Raw genomic sequence first — 13,889 nt, forward strand, 5'->3', positions numbered from 1 at the left:
ACCTCATCCACAAGCAGGATAAGGTTTCCTAAAGCTCTTACAAATTAAATAACTTTCTTTTGCCATTATAAACATGTCCCATCTCATGTGAGAGGACATGGTTCATTTTTAGTGTCATCAGTAATCTTTAAAAAATGCTTCAATCTCCCTAAGGCAGCTCTTTTGCACGCTTGCGCAAATTGCACGCTAGACCCGACTCTCCCTCCTCCCCCCGCCTACACAGACAGTGCTTTGTGTTACTGCTCATGATCCATGCAGTGTGGGCCTTAATTGGCCCACCCACATGAAATCAAGGTGTGGAGCTGATCGCAGGCGGTGGTCAGCTCCCACCGAACCCACACATGGAATGTAAAATTCTGGCCAAAGATTGGCAGGCAAAACCATAACAGAAGAATGGGTTATCCTTTAAAGAGGAGATAGTTCGGGTACAGTCAGGGTATGTTTCCATGAGGGGAAAAGGTAGGACAAGCAAAGCCAGAGCTCCCTGGATGACACTAGAGATAGGGAGTAAGATGAAGCATTTATAAGCTTTTATATTATTACTATTCCTTTTATATTGGGATAATTGAAGTTTCCCATCCTAACTACTTTGCAGTCATTGTTTCAATGTAAGGAAATGCAGCAGCCAATTGTTTAATGGCACATCCAATAGAAGAAACCTCTGACAATTTAGCACTCCATCAGGTTGATAATACAAATGAGAACCAGGCTAAATATTGAAAGTTCAGAGGGGCAATGAAAAAAGGATTTAAGAGGGGCAAAAGAAGGAATCGGAGAAGAGACTGGCAACTAATGTGGAAATGATTCTAAAAGTCTTCAATAGGCCTATAAGTAGTAGAAGGGTGGTAAGAGGAAGAGCGGGGCCAATTATCGACCAAAAAGAAACGTAAGTATGGAAGCAGAGGGCTTAGTTGAGGTACAAAATGACAATTTTGCATCTGCCTTTACCGAGGAAGAGCAAGCTGCTCAAGTCATAATGAAAGAGGAGGTAGGTAAGACACTGGTTGAGCTAAGAATGGATAAAGTTGAGGCATTAGAAAGACTGGCTGTATTTAAAGTTGATAAATCACCAGGACCAAATGGGATGCATGCAAGGATGCCCAAGGAAGTAAAGGTGGAAATTTCGGTGGCGCTGGGCATAGTCTTCCAATCCTTCTTAGATACATGGGTGATATCAGAGGACTGGAGAATTGCAAATGTCATAGTCTTATTCAAAAAAACGGTATATGGATAAACAAAGCAACCACGGGCCATCAGTTTAACCTCGGTGCTGGGAAGACTTTTAGAAACAATGGGCTGAATTTTGATGTCGGTGAGCAGGGGGTGGGACCCGCTCGCTGACATGCAAAATGACATGGGATGACATTGGGCAGAACCCCCGACGTCATCCTGCCCTAAATCTTCAGGAAGGCAGGGGCACAGTGAAATCAGATGTGCACCCGCCGACCTGTCAATGGCCAATTGAGGCCATTGACAGGATAATTAAAACAATTAAAGGACCGGCCAGTCCAACCTCCTGGCAGGCCAGAAGCCCCGGCGGGCTTCTGAAAAAACATGAAACCTCATCCACCAGCAGGATGAGGTTTCATGTAGGGTTTAAAAAACTTTAATAAAGTTTTAGTGAAATTTATTAACGTCCCATCTCGTGTGACATTGTCACATGAGGGGGACATGTTAAGGATTTTTTTATTTTTCTATTTTTCATCTTTGTACAACTGTCAGTGATCTCCTTGAGGCAGCACCTAGCCTCAGGGAAATGTGCACTCTTTCATGTGTATGTGAGAAAGAGCGCACTCTCGGGGAAATCCCCCCCTGCCTGCACAGGAAGTGCATAGCGCTTCCCGTCGGTGGACCTCAATTGGCCCGCCTACTTAAAATGGCGGCGGGGCCTGCTTCTCCCTGCCCACCAGAGATTGGGTTGGGCCCACCCGGTAGGCAGAAAATTCTGCCCAATAATCGGAGACAAAATTAACAGTCACTTGGGCAAGTTTAGATTAATTAAGGAAAACCAGCATAGATTTGTTAAAGGCAAATCATGTTTAGCTAACTTGATTGAGTTTTCCAATGAGGTAACAGAGAGGATTGATGAGGGTAATACAGTTAAAATATATATGGCCTTCCAAAAGGTTTTTGAGAAAGTGTCACATTAAGAGGCTTGATAGCAAAGTTGAAACCTGTGGAATAAAAGAGAATTCCCTTTATAAACCTGTCCCCCTCTCTCCTCCTTTTAAGTTGCTTCCTATAACTTACCTCTCTGATTCTTAATCACCTTCTGAAGTGGCTTAACGAAGTTGGCTGAGTGACAGCAAATGGAGAGTAATGGTTTTTTTGGTCTGTTTGGGTTCTCCAAAGGTCAGTACTAGGACCTCGACTTTGCTTGATCCTTATTACTAACTTAGACTTGGATGTAGAGGGTACAATTTCAAAATTTGCAAAGACCACAAAACTTGGAAGTATTGTGAACTGTTAAGAGGATATTGTTGGACTTCAAGAGGATCTGGACAGGCTGGTGAAAAGGGTAGACACATTGAAGATGCAATTTAATGCAGAAAAAGTACAAAGTGATACATTTTGATAGGAAGAGAGTGGCAATAGAAACTAAAGGATATAATCTAAAGAGAATGGAGGAACAAAGGGACCTGGGGGTATATGTGCACAAATTATTAAAGGTGGCATGGCAGCTTGAGAAAGTGATTAAATAAGTATATGGGATCCTGAGCTGTAGCGTACAAAAGAAAGGAAGTTATGATAAACATTTATAAAACACTAGTTCAGTTTCAACTTGGGTATTGTATCCAATTCTGGACACTGCACTTTTTGGAAGCATGTGAAGGCTATAGAGAAGGTTTAGAAAAGATTAATAAGAATGATTCCAAGGATGTAGGACTTCAGTCACATAAATAGACTGAAGAAGCTGGGTTGTTCTCCTTGAAGAAGAGGAGGTTTACAGATTTAATGGATCTACTCAAATTCATGAGTAGTCTCGACAAGGTAGATGGAGAGAAATTGTTCCCATTGGCGGTATGGTCAAGAACCAGAGGACACCAATTTAAGGTGAATGGCAAGACAACCAAAGGCAACATAAGGGAAAACTGTATGTAGTGTGTGTTAACGTCCTGGAATTCATTGCCTGAGATTGTAGTGGAGGCTGACTCAATTATGACTTTCAAAAGGGATTTAGCTAAGCACCTGAATGGGGCAAAAAAATGCAATACTACAGGGAAGGGCCAGAGAATGGGACAAGCTAAACTGCTCTAGCAGAGAGCCGCCACAGACTTGACTAGCTAAATGGCCTTCTTCCATGCTATAACCATTCTATGATTTGATGATTTTACACTTCAAAGGTACTTCACTGAAATTAAAGAGCTTTGGTTCATCTTGAGGTGATGAAGGTGCTGTGCAAATGGAAGTTCTATTGTGTGTTGAATATATAGAATATCCTGATAAAGTGTAAAACTTACTGGCCCCAGAGAGTTAAGCAACATTAGCATGTTTTAATTCTTAAATTTGCCACATATAATATTCTTTTCTTTTCAAATCTCTTTAGGTTTTTCTTCCATACGGTGGTGTCAGCTGTTCTCGGTATCCTGATGGTTGTACTCGTTATCCTTTATGTTTTCATCCAGCAGTTTGTAAATCCAGAGGAACTTCGCACAGCTCCTCAGTTTGAAAGTAAGTGTCCGAGGTTTAAGTTAAGGTTCATGTTGGCTGTAATATTATGGCTTCACAAAGAGACATTAAATGTTTCCACCATTGTTGCTGCGTTTTTTCATCATTAACCCATTGGCAGCCTTAACATTAGCTGTCAAAGCCTAAAATTCTGGAATTCCCTCTAAACTTGTCCCTCTCTTTCCTCCTTTAAATTGCTCCCTATGACATCGGCTGCAGCGGTTCAAGAAGGCAGCTCACCACCACCTTCTCCAAGGCAATTAGGGATGGGAAATAAATGCTAGCCTAGCCAGTGACACCCATATCATCCCCATGGACAAATGAAAAAAAAAAAGAGATTGATTATCTTATTTATCATCTTCCCTAGTATCTCTTTGGGTGACTTGGTGTCAAATTTTGTCTGATAACACTTCTGTGAAGTGCCTTGGGATGTTTTACTACATTAATGTGCTTTAAATGCAAGTTACTGTTTTAATCCCACACTGAGGAGTATTGGTATGATTCCCATTCAAGCTATTGTGATCTTTGCTGGTGGAACTTTTCACAGGTGACATGGGGTGCGGGAGGGTGGCCCCAAGATCAGAGCTCAGTTACCATGTCCTGTGTTTTAGGGTCTATGTTATCTGTGGCCCATTCAACATGTTACACTCAGTTTAAAAAATTTGGAAACAACAAGCTGGCAACTGGCTTAACTATACATCACAAGATCTGGCTTGTCAAAATGAAGCTCTACCCAAACTCATACAATCCTGCTAAAAATTACTAGTATTCCAGAATCATCCTTGCAAGCAAAGACAAACCCTGGATTTTTGGGCTGAATTTTCGTGTCGAGCTCTGGAAACACAAGTCACGCCAGTTCCCAACTTTGAGCTCATCACTTCTGTCCATACCTGTCATATTTTCATCTCCTTAGAGACATGGGTGGGCAAGATTCATGTTACCCAACTCCCAAGGCATCGTCAGAGGCTTGTGGGTGCTGAGGTGGGCTGGTTAGAAGTCCCATCTTAGTTCTCTGGACCTGGCCCAGATCTACACATCATTCTTATGCCTCCTATCCCTCACCTGTCACAAACCCCCGCCCACCCCCTTGGCCTATCTATGCGCCCTGATAACCCCCATGCTCCCTCATATTCCCCAGGGCCATTTCCATATCCCCTATATGTCCTCCATAGCCACTCAGAATATATACTATGAACAGTCCTCAGGAGCTATGTAATAGAATTATGATGTCTTTGAAAATGACATGAGAAAAGTAAACCTCTAACAACCTAACAGAGCTAGTCAGTCAAAAACACAACCATTCATATTGGGGAAAAAAAAACTCCAGAATCAATAAAAAAAACTTAAATCCCCTCAAGTAATCATTCAGTTGTAAAAACAAATTGTGACAAACATTCAATAACCACAACAAAGGCAGGTAACCCTTTAATGACTTCTTAAACTGTCAATCAGACTCTATACACAACCCCCTGCTGAGATAAGTGATTCATTACCTTTTGAAACTCAGCTGAGCATTCATAATCAGCTCAACTATCAAAACAAACCATTCATTATAGCTCCAAACATTGGAGCCAATTGAAACTGGAAAAACAGGTGACTAGGTTTTATCTAAGTTACATGAGATGGCCTGTCAACCCAGGAGCAGATGGCATTTCTTTTTAAGTTGAAAGCAGCAGGTCATTTTTTTTTCAAATTTAAAGCACTAGACATCTAAAACATTTCAGATTGTGAATTTAGAGTTCCCAAGCACTGATTTCTTCAGTTTTGAATGAATAATAGTACTTTTCCCAATGGGAACATACTTGAATGCATCTCAACACTTAAATAATTCTGATCAATGTAATGGTTGACTGACCTTTTCAGGACAGAGCCCTACGATCAACTACTGCAGTAAAAACACAATAATAATACATCTAATAATGACATTTGAAATTGTCAAAGCATTTGACACTTACCTGTCAGAACGTCCCTGACACATCAGCAGGCATCCCCCATGGTTCCCAAGCTTTCAAATAAGGCAGATTTTCAGAAGCCTTCCAAAACCTGCCTGATACGACAAAAATAATGGGAGGAGGGGTAGGCGCAGGAAATGCAAATTTCCCCTCAGGCTGTCAATGGTGCCCCTGACATCAGAGGACTTGCATGAGGGGTTGTGATCCAACACTAACCCGAAACTCTTCCTGCTTCTGGGAAGATTATTTTTATTCTTTCGTGGGATGAGGAAGTCACTGACTAGGCCAGCATTTATTGCCCATCCCTAATTGCCCTTGAGAAGGTGGTGGTGAGCTGCCTTCTTGAACTGCTGCAGTCTACGTGGTGTAGGTACAGCAACAGGAATTGACTTTTTAGCGGTTTGAGTGGCTTGCTAGGCCATTTCAGAGGGCAGTTAAGAGTCAACCACATTGCTGTGGGTCTGGAATCACGAGAAGGCCAGACCAGGTAAGGACAGGAGATCTCCTTCCCCTAAAGGGCATGAGTGAGCTAAATGGGCTCATGGACAATGGTTTCTTGGTCATCATTAGACTTTAATTCCAGATTTTTATTGAATTCAAATTCCACGGGCAGGATTTTTACCTTGGCAGGGAGTGGTCGGGAAACCGATTTCACACTGGCTGGCCAATTAACGGCCAGCCAGCATGATCGCACGCTGAAACACTGCGTGCTGCTGGGGTGGGGGCAGGAGCAGGGTGAGTGAGGAAGTTTGCGCAGGTGCGCACACTGACAGCTCCCTGAAGACACAGAGCTGCCTAAAGAAGCTGAAGAATTTTAAAAACATACATAAAGATTTTGAAAATGTTTAAAAAAAAAACGTCTCCTCATGTGACTCTGTCACATGAGCAGGGACATGTTTTAATTGAGATTTAAACATTTTTATTTTATTTTTTAATTCCGGTTGGAAACCTCATCCCACCCGTGGATCAGGTCTCGTAAAAAATCCTAAGGCCATCTGTCCGATTTGCCTGCCCTCCAACCATAAGGTTGAATGGGGCAGCGAAAAATTGCATTTAATTATTACTTTAATGGCCTCAATAGGCCTGTTAATTATCAGTGGGCGTGTTGTCGACTCCTATGCACGACCACCAACCAAAATATCGCGTGAATGCGCGATGACAACAGGACACTCGCCGACATCATCGCGTGTCATTTTACGTTTGAGCGTGTCGGGCACACACCCACCCAACAAGCAAAAAATTCTGGCCCATGGCTTTCAAAGTCAGGCCCCCCAGAGACTTACCCTGGGCGTCTGGATTACTGGCCCCGTCACATTGCCACTGCCTCACCCTATGGGCTCGCTTATACACAGGAAATGTAAATGTGAGAAGAAAAGTTTGGCGATTCCCGACTCCAGGAGGACATGAAAATCCAGCCCCTTATCTCTACTGCCAGCTTCCTTCTTAAACCCTCTCTCCTGTCCCTTTACATGACTAAACAATCGTGAGGAGCTTAAGGATTTCTTCATCTCCATAATAAAGACTGCCCATTCAGCTGCCTCTACTACTTTTCCTTGCCCACTAAATCAAGCTCCTTCCAGTCCAGTCCTGCTCCACCAGCCCTGAACACTTGTGTCCTCCTATAGCTTCTCTTTATATAGATACAAGATTTGTGGCACAGGAGGAGGCCATTTGGTCCATCTTGTCCATGCCAGTTCTCTTTAATGCCCTCTCCAAGCTCAACTTACTCATGACACATGCCTCCTACTGCCTGACCTCAGTCCCACTAAACTCCTGATCATCTTACCCTGCCAACACTTCCCCTGCCCCCCACCCCCACAGCTTTTGGCCCCCATTTTAGCTGATATTGTAAATGCTTCCATTCCCTCAAGCATGTAGAGATGATTTTTCTATGTTAAATCCACCATATAAGTGCAAGTTATTGCTGTTGTATGTTTTCTGTGCCTATTCCCATCAGAAATTCAAGTGTTTCTCCATTTTTTCAGACAGAAAGAGTGTCCACTGATGCCATTTAAACCCCCTTCATTTATGCATAAGTGTATGACAATTGGAAATGTGTTCAAAAATATTGACCTTCATGGTTTCTGCAATGATACAAAGGTAAATGAATGGAGTGTTGTGACTCTGAGTCACATGAAGTAGGAAAGCCCTGCACTAAAATCCTGATCGGTGCTAAATTAACCGATCTCAGTCAGGGTGCTTTAGGGGTGTTGCAATTTGCCTCAGAATTCTGAACTAGGTATTGTAGAAATCAGCCAACTTGATGGGAAATTCATCACATGTAGCCCTAACAACTGCATCTAGAATTATCTTATTTGCTTACAGAGGGAAAAGCAATGCAACAAAGGCAACTTCTACATAGCTGAAGGGAATTAGCCATGCTTCTCACTCCTGAAGCTATCCACTGATCCCGAGCCAGAATCGGCGCACACACACAATCATTAGTTATGATGTCTTATGTGGGAAAATACCCAGCCCATATTCAATGTCTTGTGCACAGATGAAGAATATACAAAGGACACAGAGATACAGCTACTAGTAATAATGATCAAAATACAGCCCTAAGGTTGACCTACTCCTGTACCTATGTTTCTAGATTGAGAACCTTCCTAGAACCCTATATCTTAGAATCAAATTTGTCTGATCTTTCTTCAACATCTCAATGAAGGTAGAATATGCACAGAATTTTATAAAATATTCTAACTATGGCCTGTTATTCGGATTAAAATATAGCCTATTTCCACTTATAATCAAATGGATGACTCCCTGTGGGTAATTATGGACCAAGGATGATGTATGTGCCTGCATGCCACTTTAATGTAAAGGTGCTCAGCAGCACAAAGGTTATCATGGGACTGGAGAATAGCACCACCCATGGTATGATGCAAAGAGTCACATGGTAATGGACTGAGAGAACAGTCCAGAGAGAACACTCTGGAAGCCAGACTGCATGGAGACAACAGCTCCGTGTATGACCATGCCTTGGATCTGTAAATAGTTAAAGGTTAACAATAAATGGTTCATGTTTAAATATACAAGTCTCAAGATCCCACCATTGAGACATCTAAAGATCTCATATTACTACAGAGGAGAGCAATGAACACGTTTGACTATGAAACATAATTACACAGCTCCTTCAGTATAAGATTCCGATTTATAAAGCTGCTGGGTTGAATCTTTTTCATGTTATATATAAAACTGTGTGTGTCATCTTTCTAAGGAGATGTTAAACCGAGGCCCTGCCTGTTCTTTCAGGTGGATATAAGAGGTCCCACGGCACTATATTGAATAAGAGTAGGGAAGAACTTTGCTTCTGGCACCTTTCTCTTTTTTCATTTTCCATCTCACTTATTTTTCTTTATCTCTCTCTATCCTTCTGTTTTTCCATCCATCCATCTTCCCCACTCTGTATGTGTTTCTCAATCTGTCTGTCTTTTCCATCAGAGCAATCACTGTGTTTTGTGAATGACTTGAGATGGGAAATTAGAGTGTACCACATTTAAGAGCTGTTTTATATTACATGGTGCTGCCAGTGGTAATCCTGATTTTATCTGGATTAAACAAAATGATGCTGTTCCCCACAGAAGTCCCTGGAGGCTGCAGTAGCACAATGTCAATCACTGGTGGGCGGGCCTGGTATTCAAATTCCTGAGGTGTTTTCCTGATCTCCCACTCCAATGTCTGCAGAAAGCAACCATTCCAGGATTTCTTCTTATGGGGCCTGTTCTTCAATGCACGTAGGGTAGACTCAGCAGCAAGGAGATTCAATGTTCGATGTTTGGAAAGATAATCTAGGATAAGCTTCCGGAGCAACACTTCAATAATTATACAAACCATGATTGTGAAGGACCTTCTGGTCCATCCAGCCTGTACTGCACAATTGCATTGTCTTTGCCTTGCCCAATGCTAAGACACTCCCCATTCCATCCGAAGCCACATGATCTCCAGGGAGAGATGAGAAACCAGATAAAAACCTAGGCCAATTTAGGAAAGGAAGTATCTGTGAAATTCCTCTCTGACCATTTTTATAAGATCAAAACTGATCCATGGGATCCCTCTGACCATGCTGATATTATCCAGTGCCTACCTTTAGTGCAAGGTGATCTTGGTTAGAAACAGATCCAGCTCTTTCTTGAAGGAATTCAGTGAATCAACACCCACCACATGAGGGGAAGTCTAAGTATTTTAGCATCTGGGAGATGAATCACCTTCTGACATCGAACCTAGCTATGGCCTTATACAACTTAAAATTGTGACCCTGGTCGTCCTCTTAACCTCACCAATCTAGTTGAAACAAATCACATCTAAGTCTCTGCCTCTCTAAAGTGTAGACTCCCTGCTCTTTGAGCCTGCCTTGATAACTATACTTGCTTCAAACTTGGAATTAATCTTGTGGCCCTCCTCTGCACCCTTTCCAAAACCTCAGTCTATCCCATCTGATTGGTAGTTTCTGTTCAAGCACACTTATCATGACAGTGGCGATTTTAGGTTCAAACAGAGTGAAGATGGACTCCTCCTGGTTTTGCTTTTCTTGCAGCTTTAATTTAACAGCTTACTAACTATGTGGGGCACTCACATGCATGAAGTATTGAGCATTAGTGTCACCAACTCTGGACATATTCAGAGGTTTCATCTCATGACCTCCGTCCATCCCACCCGGTTAAACAGCTGTAGTTTGTCCTCACCGATTTTTTTAAACTAATAAATGAAAGTGTTCAAAGGAAATGGAGGAAAGAAACAGTTTTTTTTAAATGCCCCCATCATTTGTACCAAAATTTGATCATAACTGTTCCTGAAGACTCTCAAAACAATGCTGATTTTTAGCAAATCTAATCACCATGTTCTTTTTCAGTGAGAACCCCACAGATGTAATGTTGTGTTGAATATTGCAAAGAGGTTTATGCTTTCCGCCTGGTTGTTTTCATGTATACAGAAATTTCTGAAATATAATCCAGACATCCAGGACCTAAAATTTTAATCTAAACACGGGTGGGAATTCAGGCAATCTCTGGATCAAAGCTTGGAAAACCTAACAAGGATTCTGCTCCATTTTTCATTTGGAACCATTTGCAAACATTTTCAGTTAATTGGGGTTTGGGAATTTTCCAGCATCTTGAGTCTGGAAAGTGTTTCAGGCCTACCATAGGAATTCCACTCTATACATTTAAAGGCCTCAGTACGACTCTTGCTGGCTAGAAGCTAGTGTGAGTAGCACTGAGGCCTTTGACACATACCTCAGAAGATCCCTCAAGAAAGGCAATCAGTTTTCTTTAAAAGAGCAGCTAGCTCAGGCTGATGCACTTCAGAAGAATAGATTGATGTGAGTATCACTGAATTGTCCTTATTGGCAATAATGACCCCACTCCATTCACCTGAGGTGGCACAGGGCCTATCTGCTACCAATTCTTTCATTGATGGAATGTCAGAATTTCATGGCTCAAACATCCAGCAAGCAAGAATAAACTTGCATTTATATAACACCTTTCATGGCCTCATACATCCAAAGTGCCTTACAACTAATTTAGTACATTGACTTCCAGTCACTTTGGTAATGTGAGATAATGCGGAAGTTGTCTGTGCAAACAAGGTCCCACAAACAGCAAGGAGATAATGAGCAGATTGTCTGTTTTTGTGATGTTGCTTGTGAAATGAATATAAAACAACAGGGAGAGCCCCTGCTCTTCAGACATTGCTGTGGGGTCTTTTATGTTCAAGTGAGAGGGTGGATGTGGCCTTGAGTTAATGCCTCATCCAAAAGATGGCACCTCTTGACAGTGCAGCACTCTTTTGAGCTCAGCATTGAAGTGACCAATTAATTGATTGTGCCAAGCTCTTAAATGATTGCATTTTCTTTATCTGCACAGAGGTTCGAGGAAACAACACATGGTTGGTGTTTCTGCCCATTGCTCCCGTGGAGACAACGCAGGCTGGAATTTTAGTCATAGCGGGAATCACCATTTTCCTCGGCCTCGCTTCACTGATGTTACTTGGTCATCTACTGGGCTTTCACATTTATCTGTGTGAGTTTCATTTGTCATTTCAAATTATGAAGGTAATTTCAGGGCTTGTTTTAGTGGCAAAGGACTGTGATTTAAATTTCAGGCTGTTGCGCTGCATTGCTGGTAGTGACCCTCAGTTAGGTTATGGATGGGGTGCAATTGGGAGGGAGGGGAGTGAGTGGGCAGAAGACTTGGACTCATTGATAGCAGGCAGCTACCGTTAAAGGACAATGGTTGTGCCACATGTAATCTATGTGTTCCTCAGTGCAATGGATATGCCACTGGCTGAGTTCAGGACAGATCAATTTTGGGAAGAGGTCCTGAATCAAGTGTTAGGCCTTTATTTGTACATGGAAAGGGACTAATGCCTGTTCTGATGGGGTCCCTGGACACCTATACTCCAACCTTTACTGCTGTAGTGATCAGCACACTAACAGTGCAGAATGTACATGGTTAAGCCACCTGACATAATAGATGCTAAGGTGCCCATTTTATGTCTGTAAAATAGATTGCTGCATCGACCAATTTGTAGGCCTAAGTGTCATGTTGGAGACAGATATGCATGTCAAATTTCACATCCTATCCATCAGCAAAGCGTTTTGAAGGAGAAAGTAGTTGAGATGGAATGGTTTAGTGATGGAGTTCCAGTAAGAGGGGAAAGGTAGCTGAAGGCCTTCCAGCTCACCAATGTTGCCCATCTATACCTCATCCTCTCAGCCACTAAACACATTCTTCATACTTCTATCACCTTTAAACTCAATTACTCCCATTCTTCACCCTCCATAACACTACCTTGTACAAAACTCTGTTTTCCTCACCCTGCCACGTCCTGCATTGTATTAAATCCTCTTCACCTATCATCCATTTCTCACGGTCTTACCCCAGTTTCCTGTTCTCTATCTTAATAATAAACTTAAAATCCTCATCCTCATCTTCAAATACCTCCCTGTATAGGCTCTGCCTACTTGATCTCCACAATCTCTACCAGTCTTCTATCCCCTTTGGCACCCTTCCACCCTACTGCTGTAATCTTCGCCAGCCATTGATCCCAGCTCGTGGCCTCTAGTACATCCCTTCTCCTCTTTTCCTCATAATTGGTGATGAAACCTTCAACTGCCTGGGCTCTGCTTTCCAGAACTCTAAACTTAAACCCTTTTATCTTTCCCTTTCTTTCTCACAGGATTGCATAGGATATATGGCACAGAAACAGACATTCAACCCAACCAATGTTGGCATTTATTGTCCACTTGAGCCTTCTGCTGTCTTTCCTCATCTTGTCCAGCCTCTCTTTAAACGCATCCATACCATTCACTTCAATTGCTCCTTGTAGTAGGGAGTTCCACATTCCCAGCTTTCTCTGTGTAAAGCAGTTTCTTCTAGAGTCCCTGTTGGATTCTACAGTGATTATCTTATATTGATGGCCTCTAGTTATGCTCTTCCCCACAAAAGGAATCATTCTCTCTGTATCCACTCTATCAAAATCTTTCATAATTTTAAAAACCTCTATTAGGTCACCCTTCCGGCTTTTTTCAAGAACCTCATTCTTTCCTGATATATATACCCTCATATTTTTGATATCATCCTTGTAAATCTTCTCTACACCCTCTCCAGTATCTCTATATTCTTTTTACGAAGATATAAATGTACAAAGTAGGAGCAGGAGTAGGCCACTCAACCCCTTGACCCTGCTCCGCCATTCAATAAAATCATGGCTGATCTGATTGTAACCTGAGCTGCACAATCTCACCTACTCCCGATAACCTTTCACCCCTTGCTTATCAAGAAGCCATCAAACTCTGCCTTAAAAATATTCAAAAACTCTGCTTCTACTGCCCTTTGAGGAAGAGAGTTCCAAAGACGCATGACCCTCTGAGAAAAAAATTCTCCTCATCTCTCTTACATGGACCAATCCTTATTTTTAAACTGTGACCCCTAGTTCTAGATTCTCCCACAAGAGGAAACACCGTCTCCACATCCACACTGTCAAGATCCCTCAGGATCTTATACATTTTAATCAAGTTGCCTCTCACTCTTCTAAACTCCAGCAGATACAAGCCTAGCCTGTCCAACCTTCCCTCATAAGACAACCCACCCATTCTAGATATTAGTCTAGCAAACCTTCTCTGAACTGCTTCCAATGCATTTACATTCTTCCTTAAATAAAGAGACCAATATTATACCTAGTGCTCCAGATGTGATCTCATCTTTGCCCTGTATAACAGAAGTATAACTTCTCCACTTTTGTATTCAATCCCCCTCACAATAAATG

The 13,889-nt window shown here is 42.1% G+C and overlaps 1 protein-coding gene across 1 annotated transcript in view; it reads left to right on the plus strand.

The window, feature by feature from the left end:
* zdhhc11 (zinc finger DHHC-type containing 11) overlaps window positions 1–13,889 on the plus strand; it is a 142,385-nt gene that overhangs the window by 111,261 nt on the left and 17,235 nt on the right. Inside the window, exons 5-6 of the mRNA XM_041184017.1 lie at window positions 3,548–3,672; window positions 11,486–11,641. Coding sequence (XP_041039951.1) covers window positions 3,548–3,672; window positions 11,486–11,641 — 281 coding nt within the window. The remainder of the gene's footprint in view (window positions 1–3,547; window positions 3,673–11,485; window positions 11,642–13,889) is intronic.

Source organism: Carcharodon carcharias, chromosome 3, assembly GCF_017639515.1.
Source record: "Carcharodon carcharias isolate sCarCar2 chromosome 3, sCarCar2.pri, whole genome shotgun sequence".
NCBI lineage: Eukaryota > Metazoa > Chordata > Chondrichthyes > Lamniformes > Lamnidae > Carcharodon > Carcharodon carcharias.